Source organism: Podarcis erhardii (assembly GCF_964252035.2).
Source record: "Podarcis erhardii genome assembly, chromosome: 1".
NCBI lineage: Eukaryota > Metazoa > Chordata > Lepidosauria > Squamata > Lacertidae > Podarcis > Podarcis erhardii.
The window spans coordinates 65,792,333-65,806,034 of NC_138497.1; the positions used below are offsets into that span (position 1 = coordinate 65,792,333).

The following is a 13,702-nucleotide window of genomic DNA, read 5'->3' on the forward strand; positions in this document are numbered from 1 at the left end:
AGGAAAGATGCCCTGGATCCGTAGCTCAGAAGCTGTAGGTCACAGAGGTTATTTCCTACTTTATATCTTGTGATGCTGATGTCAATTAAAAGTACTCAAGCAGAATTGTTTTGTACACTGTTCCCTATGTTTGTGTGTTCATCGTCCAGTGAGATTCAGCACCTCATAATCTTTGTCTTGGGCTGCAATCTTAAGTGCACATACTCGGAAATAAGTCCCATTAAAATGAATGGAACTTTCCACCAAATAAATGAGTTTAGGGTCAGAGTGGCAAAGAGGCTACTTTTTTCAGAGGTATTCAGTCAGACTGTAAGAGTGCAGTGACTTAGCTCACTTACACAAGTGAAGCGTAATTGACAGCACTAGGATATTTACACTTGCAGCCTTACGCTCTGATCCTAATTCAAATTAATTTTGGTAAAACTTTTTATTTCCAGGCAAGTACACTTATGATTGCATCCTTAGTCTGTTAGGTGCAATGTAGTAAGCATGTGGTGCTGGCAGAAACAAGTAGTGTAATTTGCAAGTTTGCTTTACGCAAGTGATTGCCTATACATCTTTATGTTGCTTGCTTATATATTGTACCTGTACTTTGCATGAATAGTACTACAAAACCAAATCTCTCAATGATTAACTCCCTAAAATAAATTAGTAAATTTTCCAGAATTTGATACCTTAAAGAAATCTACAAAGCAACTTTTTCCTGAATTCACTTATTTTAATTAGCTATAAGAGAATATGGTTAATTAATGTGGGTTATATTGCATTATACAGTCTGTTAGGGGAGGCATGATTGTTAGTGAAGTCTAGTAATTTACATCGCCTCAGGAATTCTTTTCATTGGCTTAGGCATTGCTTGATTTCTCTTCTGTGGCTTAATAGTCAAATACAGAGATTTTTAAAAATTGGGTAAGACGATGTTGATAAAAGATAATTACGCCAAGTAATATGATAGCTTCTCATATGCATGTTATATTCTTGTCATTAAATTAAAGAAATAAAGTAGATCAGGAACACAAAAATGTGCAGATATGCACATACCTCTGTATGAAATATTCATATAAACAAAATCTCTTTACATTTCCTTTTTAGTTGATTGTTGGTTCATTGTATTGTTAGAAATCTGCTTTAGTCTGAATAAACTAATCATAATTAAGTAGAAAAAGTTCTGTGTTTTGGTCTGAGCTGGACAAATGTGAAAACCTTTTAAAAACAAAACGCTTTCATATTCCTTCAGAGTATGTTTTAATGGCAATTTCATTGAATCATAGAATTGTAGAGTTGGAAGGACCATGGTTTGTTTTTGTTTCACAACTTCACTGACAAAAATATAGCCTTTAATATATCAGCACCTTATATTTTAATGGAAGACCATTTAGATTTTGTTTCTTTCAAGATTTATTTTGCCACAGCATTGTTGGTACCTCTAAGCAAATTGCTGCTTCTGTTCCACATATTGAGATTACAATCTCCTTTGCTTTTTCTACTTTTGTGTTTTTCTAAGTTGAAGTATTTTTTAAAAAAGTTTTAACCAAATGAGCGCACCTCTCCCCGGTGTGAACATCAAATGCTTTATTAGAGCCCTTCTCTTATTATGTATCTACTCACTCCAAGTCACAGGCAAGGGGTTTAACACCCCACTCCCCTTTTTAACAGAGACTACATCATAGGGGCATAAATCATGCATAAAGGAATAACTCTGCTCAACAGCCTGATCTTACATTTGTTTATCAAGAAGTCAGTCTCACTGAATTCATTGGGTTTTACTCCCAAGTAGGTATACATTGAATCGCAACTCAAGCCCAACCCTCTGAGATTGTAGGGCACTGAATATATTGAAGTTAACACTTCACAAACTCTCAAAGATGCTTTGTATAAGATCCTTTGGAAATGCATTGGCCAGCTGTCTAACTTTCATATGAGCTACTCATTTGCTCAACTCAATCTAATGACACCTATTTTTGTTTCTGTAATGACTGAGAACAAGCAGCGTGTTTGGCAAGCTAAGTGGATGGTTTAATATACTGTGTTTTAAATTATATTTTATTTTAATCTTACTATAATATTCCAGATGGAAAAGATGGCTAGGAAAAAGGTATGCTTGAAAATACCTTAACTGTATTAATTCTCATACATACTTTTTGATTGCTCAAGGTGGCTTGAAGATTCTTCTGTCACTTCTGTAGCCAATTCTGCCCAGTATCTAGTCAAACTCTGCAGTGGGGGAAATTGCTTGAGCAAATGACACAAGCACTCCTCAACATTCTCTCCCTGTTAGTAGAACCAAGTTGTCTCTCTGTGGTCCTGGAAGCTTTAAGTGATGAAACAACAGGAGTGATGACTAGAGCAACTCACGATGAATCCAACCAATATGGTCAGGAGCTCTGTCCTCAGGCGGAGGTTTTCCAAGTGGTTAAGGGATATTTGCACCTTGTTATTGGAGAGTGGGGGATTAGGGGACAACTCAATGACTTGCTGTGACCAATTTGCAAAGCACTTTGTGGATAAAGTCACTCACATCCATTCCAACTTGGAAGCCACAGTTAAAGCAGAGTCAGTAAATGTACCTACCTACTTGCCCATTGGTCTTGAATACTTTTTCAGTTAGTATGACCTGAGAATGTGGGCAGGATTTTTGCAGATGTAAGTTCGACCATGTATGTACGTGACCCTTTGCCTTCTGGCTAAGGTAATCTACCCGACGTGGTGTGGCCAAGTGAGTGGCTGAAGTGGTAAATGCTTCCTTGTGAAAAGGTGTGAGCCTGTTGAGCTCGAAAAAGGCAGTAGTGAAGTTGCTTTTTAAAAAACTGTATCAAAATAATACATTTCCAGCCAGTCTACTATTCTAGAGTAGGTGCTTGATCAAGTGGGAGCAACCCAACACCAAGTATTTCTGGATGATAAAGGGTATCATTTCAATTTGGCTTTGGGACAGAGACAGCTTTAGTCACCCTAGAGTGCCATCCCCATTGGTTCTGCAGGAACTCTCAGCTGCCTTCATTACTGTCAACCATAATATTCTAGGAGGGAGTTCCATAGAATACGGCCCACAGTACAGAACACGTGGCTCCTGATGGATACAAGCATTGCGTCCAAGCCACGAGGGAACCACTAACAAAGGCCCAAAGTCTGGGCAGGGATGTAAAGAGTCAAGTGGTCCGTAAGGTACTGTATTTGGGACCCAGTTGTTAAGGGCCTTGTAGATTAATACGAGCATCTTAAACTTAGAGGCACCATTTTACAGTACTTCTGTTCTTTCTACACGGGCAATTCCAGAAGGTTGTGATGGGGCATTCTTGCCATCCTCCTTGATGTTGGCCTATGAATTTCTGCAGGTAGGCCTGGATTAAAGCAACTGGAGGCTTTGGCCTAGAAGACCTTGGGAGGCCCAAACTTAATAGTATCTGATCATGAGAAATAAAACATCATTCTCTATCTACTCAATAAAAGTAGACTATTGCTGAAATTTTAGCATTGATACACAAATGTTATGTGTGAATGTCTTCATTAATCCCATACTTTTAAAACTTATTAAATATTATACAATTATAAAAGATTATACAATGGTAAAATCAAAACATTTTATCATTGTATAATCTTTTATCATTATATAATCTTTAATAAATTTGCAAAAGTATGGGATTAATGAAGACATTCACACAGAACATTTGTAGGGGAATCATAGCTATGTTATAACAGTACACTATATAAAAAGTCAGAACAGTTTCTTTTGAGCTCTTTTGGATGCAGACTTATCAATTGTATCATTAAAATCAGTAAGTCACAGTTTATAATTTTCTATACAGAGAATGCTTAGATCAGACAACTGATCTTAGGACATTGTTGATCATAGTTCATTCTTTATCCTTTTTAGTCTAGAAAACGATCTTTCACCAGTACAGTTTGTAACCATTAAACACAGGAACAATCTGAAAATTGCTTCCACATTTGGGGGGGTGGGGACTGGCCTAATTTTCTCCTAGAATATTATTTGATAAATATCTTGGTGGCTGAAATATTCTTTTTCAGAATGAGCTCATTTGATGTACGGGTGGAATTGCTAAGGTCAACATCCTTTGGATACTCTTGCATTAACATCTTGATGCCATCATGAATCTGTTCCTTGGTTGCTTGCAGGTTCACCAAAAATTAAAAATTGCCAGCTGCACTCCTTTACTGCTTTTCTGTCTAGGTTAGCTTCAAGAGCATCAATTACAGAGATAAATGAATTTATCCTAAACTTGTCTCATGGAAAAAGTTTGCCTACAGCTTCGGATTTTGTCCCATCATCATGGGGAGAGCCAGGGGGGCAGCTGCCCCCAGATTAAGTAAATCAATAAAAATACTTAACTAACTAAGGTTCTTTCCCCCCTCAACATAAATCCTGGCTATGCTCATCATTGTTGGGTTTTCCCATATTCTCTGCCTTCTTTTGATGTCTTGTACATCTGGTAAATGTGGTAAATTAGCCCAAGTGTTTGATACAAACTGCAATAGTGAGCTGTAAATATTTGCAGTTGTGCTCAGTGAAATTTGCGAACTTTGGAGTGCCTTGCTAGCTTTATGAAATTGGTCTAGCAAATGTGTCCAAAGTTGAAGCATGAAAATGAATTCAAATTATTCCACTTTTGATGTGAGTGTTTGACCATGCTTTCTTGTTCAGTATGTTAGCATAGGGTTCACATGATTTTTAGTTTCCATGGGTTTGAACAAGATAACCGTGATGCCAATTATCAAATGCAGTAGAACCTAAAGCTGTAGTTGAGGTAGTTTGGTTGGAGAAAAGTTTGCACACAGAGCAGTAGATTTTTCCTTTAGCGGGAAAACACAGTTTTCTCCATTTCCTTTGGTGGAATAGAATAAATTATCTGAGCAGAAATAGACTTGGTTTTTGTATGTTCTCTTAGAAGTGGTAAAAGGTCCATCCCAGTGCTGACATTCTAACAGAACTTTCTCAGTCTAAAATGATATATCCTTGGTATTCATTGTAGTCCATAAAACTGTCATTATTGTCTCTGAAATCACTAGTAGCATCAATAGTTGGTATTTTGGTGTCTGCTTTTGCCTGCCTTGCTTAGACAGGAGGTTATTCTTTAGGCTGGGCACAATAGAAAAGGCCCTCCCCCTGGTTGCCACCAGACAGACCTCAGCAAGCTGCTGCACAACCAGGAAGAAATGAGTGACAAGGCAGGGCTGTGTGTGAGATTGTTCCCTCAGATAACCTGGTCCCTTGTTATTTATTTATTTATTTATTTATTTATTTATTATAATATTTATTAAAGTTTTTTAAACAATAAACAAAAAACATACATAATAACATAGTCTTTTCAAATTTCCACATTTCATTCTCCTCTTTGGACTTCCTCACATCTCTTGTTCCTGCATTCTGAACTCACAAATTTTGCTAGCAAATTATTTACTTGTTTCCATTCATATCATATAATTATCCAATATTAAATCTCAAATTTTAGAATTTAAATCACACTTTTGAGATCTTAATCTGAAATATTGTTTATCCAAAATTTGTCTTTTCTTTCAATTACATTCAAATTTATATTCCTTATTACTAATTTGTTGGAGCCATGTTATTACAAATCTTACATCTTTCTTAACATTCATACAGTTTACAATGTTTTTGTAGATAATCCTTAAATTTCTTCCAGTCCTCCTCCACCAGTTCCTCTCCCAGGTCTCGGATTCTGCCAGTCATCTCAGCCAGTTCCATATAATCCATCAGTTGCATCTGCCATTCTTCCAGCGTGGGCAAATCTTGAGTTTTCCAGCATTTAGCAATGAGTATCCTTGCTGCTGTTGTAGCATACATAAAAAAAGTTCGATCCTTCTTTTGCACACTCTGGCCGACAATGCCTAAAAGAAAGGCCTCTGGTTTCTTAGGGAAGGTATACTTAAATACCTTTTTCAGCTCATTGTATATCATTTCCCAGAAAGCCTTCACTCTAGGGCAAGTCCACCAGAGGTGAAAGAATGTTCCTTCAGCTTCTTTACACTTCCAACATTTATTGTCAGACAAATGGTATATCTTTGCGAGCTTGACTGGAGTCATGTACCACCTATATATCATTTTCATAATGTTTTCTTTCAAGGCATTACATGCCGTGAACTTCATACCGGTGGTCCATAACTTTTCCCAGTCAGCAAACATAATGTTGTACCCTATGTCCTGTGCCCATTTTATCATAGCTGATTTGACCGCTGGTCCCTTGTTATTTAAAGTGTTGAGGTCAATACCAGTATCAAAACTTTAAACCTGGTCTGGTAACAAATTGGCAGCCACTACAGTTCTTCTAAAAGTAGTGTCACATACTTGCAGTAGGAATGTCCAATTAACAACCTACCTGTTGTATTCTGCCCCCACACAGAACACATGACAGTAATCTGGTCTCTGTGGCTAGACCAGGCATAGACAAACTTGGCCCTCCAGATGTTTTGGGACTACAACTCCCATCATCCCTAGCTAACAGGACCAGTGGTCAGGGATGTATCTGAAGAAGTGGTCAGGGATGTATCTGTGTATCTGAAGAAGTGTGCATGCACACGAAAGCTCATACCTAGAACTAACTCAGTTGGTCTTTAAGGTGCTACTGGAAGGAATTTTTTTATTTTGTTTTGACCATGGCAGACCAACACGGCTACCTATCTGTAAGTGGTCAGGGATGGTGAGAGTTGTAGTCCCAAAACATCTGGAGGGCCAAGTTTGCCTATGCCTGGGGTAAACTATCCTTATCAAAGAATGACCACAGTTGGCATGTCATCTGAATCTGAAAAAAAATGTTCCCCTAACTATTGTGACCTCTTGGACCTTCAGTGACATCCATGGGTGAAGGAGCACTTACATGGTAATTGCCTAAATTCCAGACTCAGGAACCACCTACCCACAAGGCCTCTGTCTTATCAAGATTCAGGTGATTCAGCTCGCCACTGCACTTATTTGCACAGCCACATCTGAATCAGATGTAGTGGTAAAATAGAGCTAGGTGCCATCAGCATACTGATGACAGCATGCTCCAAATCCCCTAATGACTATTCCCAGCCACTTCATATAGATGTTAAATATCATTGGGGACAAGATGGTACCTTGCAGCATGCCATAGTGTAACTGCCTGGGAGCCTTATAGTTGTCCAGTGCTGCTCACATAATGATGCATTTATCACAAGATGGATCTACCTGGGCAACACCCCTATTCTCTATTCGGGTGAATATAAAACCTGCGTCCAGCCAGGCTTCCCTGCGCAACCTCTGTGTCTCCGAAGCTGGCCTAGCAGGATAGCAGAGTAGCAGCGGTCCTGCGTCCGTGTGAGGAAAGGGATAAATCAAGTCCAGAAACAGTTCAGTTCTTATCTCTAGTAGCGTTTATTTACAAGCCATAAATCAGTCTCTTTCCATCAGAGCTTTCCGGCATCGTGCTCCAAAAGCACACACACACAGCCTGCAGCAGTGGAGCTGAGCTGTGTCTCTCAGGCAGAAGCGAAAGCAACTCTGCTCACAGACTGTGACGCACTTCTCTGCGTCAAGCTCCTCCCAGATACAGGACACCACGGAGTTTTAACCCTGTCAGATCCAAACTCCACATTCCCCACAACTAGCTGTGGGACAAAAGGACATAAAGTCGGCCAAACAGCTACAAGTGCTTTGCCATGTTCTCAGGAGGCCTCAAAAGCTAAAACTGGTTACAACAATGGTGTCCAAATTTTCAAAGAGGTGGGCAATGGTATCCTCAGTGTCTTGGAAACTTGTCATGTAATTTTGTTAACAAACACATACTGTTGATAGCTCTGCTGGACAAGTATTTGAGAATGCAATGGAGGCAGCAAAGTGTGCTTCCTTTGCTGTCCTCACTGCCGTGCAGTAGACACGATTGTATGCTCGAATGCATATTGTGTTATCTTCATGATAGGTTGTACACCACCTGGCATCCAGTCTGCTTCATGGTCCTCAACACCTCAATGCTGAAGAGCAATGCAAACTCCACAGTGCTGAAGAGAGCACTTTGGAGCAACTAGGTTGCCTGACACATTGCCATTCTGTTGTCAGTTTTTCCTCATAGGAGAGTTCCTCGTGGTCATTTTGGCTTCCGTTTTTTCTGAGCCTTTTCTAACTCCACAATAGGGGTGAACAGAACTATACACAGTATTCCAAGTGTGTCTGCATCATAGATATGCATGAAGGCATTACAATGTTGGCCATTTTATTTTCAATCCCTTTCCTAATGATCCCTAATGTAGAATTTGTCTTTATCACAGCTGCCACTGAATCAACATTTTCATTCAGCTACCCACTAGAACCTCAAGGTCCTTTTCCTGATCAGTCACTGCCAGTTCCAACCCCTTCAGTATATATGTGAACTCTGGCTATTTTGCCCCAATGTCCTTTACATTTCAAACCACATTTTACCTGCATAGAGCCTAGAGGACTCTTGGTGCTAAAGAAATAAATAGCAGTAGCAATCAATTTCATCATAGTTGTGGCTGTTCATGGGAAGAAGTAGGAAGTGCTTTGCAGTAGGAAGCCGTGAACTGCAAACGGGTGAATTAATTATGTCAAACCTGAACACACAAACCTCCCATTTTATAAATACTCTGGATAAAAGTTAATTCTTAAAAAAGGAGAAAACAACTACTGGCTTGGATTGCAGTGTGACAACTTGTAACGAGTGCAAATTACAAATCATACACTACTGAGTAGTAGTAGAGAAGCCCAGAAAATGTCTTAATAGAAGACTATATCAGTACAGCTCCAGGATTAATATTTTTGGATTTCAATCTATCTAACATCTTTGCTAAGTTTCCTCATCATTGGTATGAGTTTAACACTGTGATTATCAACAGCACTTGCTGTTTCAAACAGGCATTTTAAAGTTTAACTTACTTAGGTTGCAGTCTTTTACATACTTACCTAGGAGTAAGTGCCACCGAACTCAACAGGACTTGCTTCTGAGTAGACATGTAGAGGGTTGCACAACACAGAACATAACACTCTAGCCCAGGGATAGTCAATGTGGTGCCTAGATGTTGAGGACTACAACTCCCATCATCCATTACTGTTGGCCATGTTAGCTGAAACTTAACGAAGTGGTAGTCCAAACTCTCTGGGCTGGAGAATACCATGTTAGCTCCCCTTGCAAAAAGACTATTAATAAGGCATGAAATGTTCCATTGTTAGCTGAAAACAGTTGTCTCTCTGTTGTGAAGATTATTGTGTTTGTGTTGGCTGTTGTGCTTAAAATAACTTAATGAGCGGGATGCAGCTCAGCTGTTGCAGGCATGCAACAGGTATGAAACAGGACTGTGCCCCCCATGTACCCCCTAAATCTGCTCTGTAGAGCTGGGGTGACCCAGAATGGTTTTAGTGATTCACAAGGGGAGAAGACTGGGGAAAGTCTTGTGGATGAATAGACCACTTGGTGTATTCCACACAATATGTATAATTTATTTTTGTTCACAGTATATACTTTGGCGAGGATCCCAAGAGCTACTCTAAATGTACCCAGATGCTTAGGCACACACAACGGGAATTTTGGCCCTTTTTTCATTAAATAACTTGCCTCCATGTTAAGTCACAATCTGCTTTTGAGAGTCCCCTCAGTTTCAAAAGTGGCTTCCCGTGTGGCATCGAAGAGATGCTGTTTCAACAAATGCAAAGCCCCTTGGGCATACAGAACTGTTCAAACTAATTAGTTATTTTTAATGGGAGACAGAAGATGTAGGAGATGAGGTCTCTGGAGATAACAAAATAAATGCAGGAAATGTAAGCTTGGATCAAAGATCTGCTTTGGCTCATGGAAACCACTTGTACTAACTCAGTGAAATTTTGGACCTTTGTTTTGGAACACCATTTGCCATTTGGTATAGGAGCAGGAACATTGTTTGAGGAAAACAAGTGACTGCAAACCCATAAATGTCTACTCAGAAACAAGTCTCATTGAATTCACTAGTGCTTTGGCCTCCCACAAATAGCCGCAATCCTATACTAGGTAAGCCCACTGAGTAAGTGGGACTTACTTCTGAATAAAAATGCCTAGAATTGCATTACAAGGCAGCATTTCTGTATGCACCTACCATTGGATTCAGGAAATTACACAAGGGTAAACATGCCTAGGATTGCAGTGTAAATACCCCTTTTGGGACTCATGGGGGTAATTTTGATTTCTTTGGGTCTTGGCCTTTGATTTCCATTCTGAACGTACTGATGAAGAAAGCTGAATTTGATTTGAAAAAATCCAGTATCCTGTAGATCAATATATGAAATAAAAGAATCTGACAGTCTGGTTTTTGAAAACTGTTCTAATATGTATTTGTTATGCTGTAATAGGTATTCACTGGCAGGGAATAGTACGATGTTTTTAAATGTGTAATATCCAAAGCAAATCTAATTACAACTATGTTCTCTCTCATCTCTCTCTCTTCTCTGTCTCTCTCCTCCTCCCCCCCCCACTCCCTGAAATCTCCTGCCATAGCAATTGCATTTGCCTCCAGACTTGTCAGACACAGTGAGCCGCACAAGCAAACAGGATCTGGCAGAATCTGCCAAACTGCTGAGCTCAGGATGTACTGCTATGGCCATAGGCAAGAAGCACCTGGACTTCTAGTGATTTCTACTTAGCAGTTTCACTCCGATTTATATGGCACTCTAATTATGACTGTTAATGACTTATGTAAATATTTTTCTTAATGATTGTGACCCAGTAGTCATATATATATATGTGTGTGTATATATATATGTGTGTGTGTGTGTATATATATATATATATATATATATATATATATTGCAAGCTGTGTGCCTTATTGCCATTCTGTTTTTTAAAAATATTTGCAAATGTTGTATTGGATGTTTCTACAGTTAACAAACACAACCTATATTTTGATGCCATTTTAAAGACGTAAAATATGTTGCCATTTTGAAGCTGCAGAATTTTCTGTTGCCATCAACTTTACTGTTATTACTAAAGTTCAGATAATGAATGAGAAATGAAAGAATTGCACTTTGCATGTTTAACACAACTATTGTATGCTGTATATCAATATTATGTATATTAAATAAAATCATAGATTTTTAAAAGTCGGTTATTTTAATATCAGACAATCATTGCCCTAGAAAAACATTGTTAAAAATGACACCTTATTTAGTACCATATATGCTGTAAGCATTACATTTCTGTGTATTTTCCACCTATTCTGTTATCAGTAATATGATAAAATATTTTTCATGGTAAAATACATTATAGATAATTACTTTGCCTTATGGGCTAATAAATATATTAAATTGCTTGAGTGAAACTTACTAAACATATACAAAGAATTGCTTTTCAATATAGTTCAAAACAGTAATCCTAAACAACTGAAGTCAGCAATATGAAATTATGTCAGCAGACATTATTCAAGATTGAAATTCAAACTGACAACTACATTAATGCTAGAAAACCAGGGGAGTGCATTGGAGCTTAGGGAAGACATATCATAGAAAGAAGTCTACAGAGCAGCAGAAAACAAAACCAATTCAGGGTTCCATACTATTCTGTATATACTATTTGTAAACATATGAATTTTTCCCTAGGTAAAATGTATAAATATTTATCAGCAGCAAGATTTGCATTTTTGTATTAGAACTAATGTACAAACTATGTGAATAGGTGGCTATCTGGAAATGGTTTTCAAGTGGGACCTGAAAATTACTTTCTATATAGTTCTATTTTGAATTAGCCTTGATAGAACTTTCCACTAAGTTCATTTTGGATTGAAACTTAGGTCTTTAAACTGTCATTTTATAGAGTTGGGCTGAATTATGCTCCCCACAAAACCTTAAATGCTTACTGTAATAATGTTAATGTATTTTGATGGGATTGGAACTAAAGTGTTGGTTAAATGATTTACTTTTTATAACGCTGTGAGTAAAATGGAGACATAGCTTTTAAAACTGTCTAATGTGATGAATGTCAATCATTTAAAAAAATCCACTGTACCATAAACACACACTGTATACAGCTTTTATTCTGAATTAGAATAATTGAATCAATGACAGTGATTTGCCAGGATGTCAAATCTATCCATCATATCCTGTCACTACCAGTTTATTTTTCTGATCAAAATCAAAAAGACTACTGTTTTGTCACCCGCTATTTCATTAGAGGTAACAATTGAGTTTTTTTCGTTCTTTTTCAAAGATATGTCTGTTTTATTTTTTATTTTTACTATTTCTAAAGACGCAAATCCTTTTTAAAATCTATTCAAAATAAAGTTTCAGAACTGAGCTGTCAGTTTCATAAAGCTAATAGACATCTACATTCTTATACCCATATATCGCTACAGCTTTCAAATCATTTCTCCTTTCGCCTTATATATAATATGAAGCAAAACTTCTCAACACAATTTGAATGGGGACCTATGCAGATATTCAATAGATCAAGTATAAAAGGATTAACACTTTAGTTACTCAGTTATGTTTTTCATGTAAATAAGCTAGGGAATTTTATATACTATTCCTCTATAAATTCTAAAACCTTTAGGCATTATTAAATTAGCTTTTTTACAAGATATTATTATTAATAATTGTAAATGTCCTTAATGGGGTCTAATTTAGTAGACAATCTTCCAAATATCATTAAAATATATGACTCTGTGGGTGAGTGCAAACTTAAATATAACATGCATAAATATAAAGTACACTCATCAGAACAGGCATTTGAAATAATAAGATCGAGTTGGCATAGAAACCCAAAGAATATATTTTCAACAGCAAAAAGGAAAGGGGGAGATCATTCAGTGAAATCTATATTAAATGTTGTTTTTTGTTTCACATGCTCTGTGAAATAAGTGCTGCACCACACACATACCCAGTGTTCTACAGCTAAGGTGAAATACCTATTCTTTTACTTCTAGAATATTGTTTAACCAGAAGTAATTTGGTTTAGCAGTCATTTTCCTTATCAAGGTAAAGGTAAAGGACCCCTGACAGTTAAGTCCAGTCACAGACGACTCGGAGGTTGCGGCGCTCATCTCGCTTTCAGGCTGAGGGAGCCAGCGTTTGTCTGCAGACAGTTTTTCCGGGTCATGTGGCCAGCATGACCAAGCCGCTTCTGGCGCAACGGAACACCGAAACCAAAGCAGCGCACAGAAACGCCATTTACCTTCCCACCCGAGCGGTACCTATTTATCTACTTGCACTTTGGGGCATGCTTTCAAACTGCTAGGTTGGCAGGAGCTGGGACCGAGCAGCGGGAGTTCATCCCGTCGCGGGGATTCAAACTGCCGATCTTCTGATCGGCAAGCCCAAGAGGCTCCGTGGTTTAGACCACAGTGCCACCCGCGTCCCTTTATCAAGGAAAACTGAATAGTAAAATGGTTACACCCTATTTGATAAATAAACAAATGTTCTGTAGGATACATTAAGTAACAGGACTGTTTCTTCAGATTAAATGAAATAGCTCAAACTTGGCATGAAGTTTCCTCATTCCATTATGACCATTTCCTAACTGATATGTTACCTTCAATGGTCTAAAGACCTACATTTTACCTATTTAATGTAAAGCTTTCCAGGTCCCATAAACCACCCACACAGGTATGCAGCTGTTTATGTGCTGAAAGGTCAGCACTGGGTTGACCAGGGCCTTGTTTCCCTCATTTCCCTTCCCCTTGTAGAGTATAGTCTTGCATAGGCAAGAGGGAGAGCTGGATTGGCCTCCCATTC

General features: G+C 38.2%; 1 protein-coding gene across 1 annotated transcript in view; it reads left to right on the forward strand.

Annotated features, from left to right (window-relative positions):
- Positions 1-10,715, forward strand: part of ELP4 (elongator acetyltransferase complex subunit 4) — a 160,318-nt gene extending 149,603 nt beyond the window's left edge. The window contains exon 10 of the mRNA XM_081835725.1: positions 10,476-10,715. Coding sequence (XP_081691851.1) covers positions 10,476-10,607 — 132 coding nt within the window. The 3' untranslated portion in view covers positions 10,608-10,715. The remainder of the gene's footprint in view (positions 1-10,475) is intronic.
- The last annotated feature ends 2,987 nt before the right edge of the window (positions 10,716-13,702 follow it).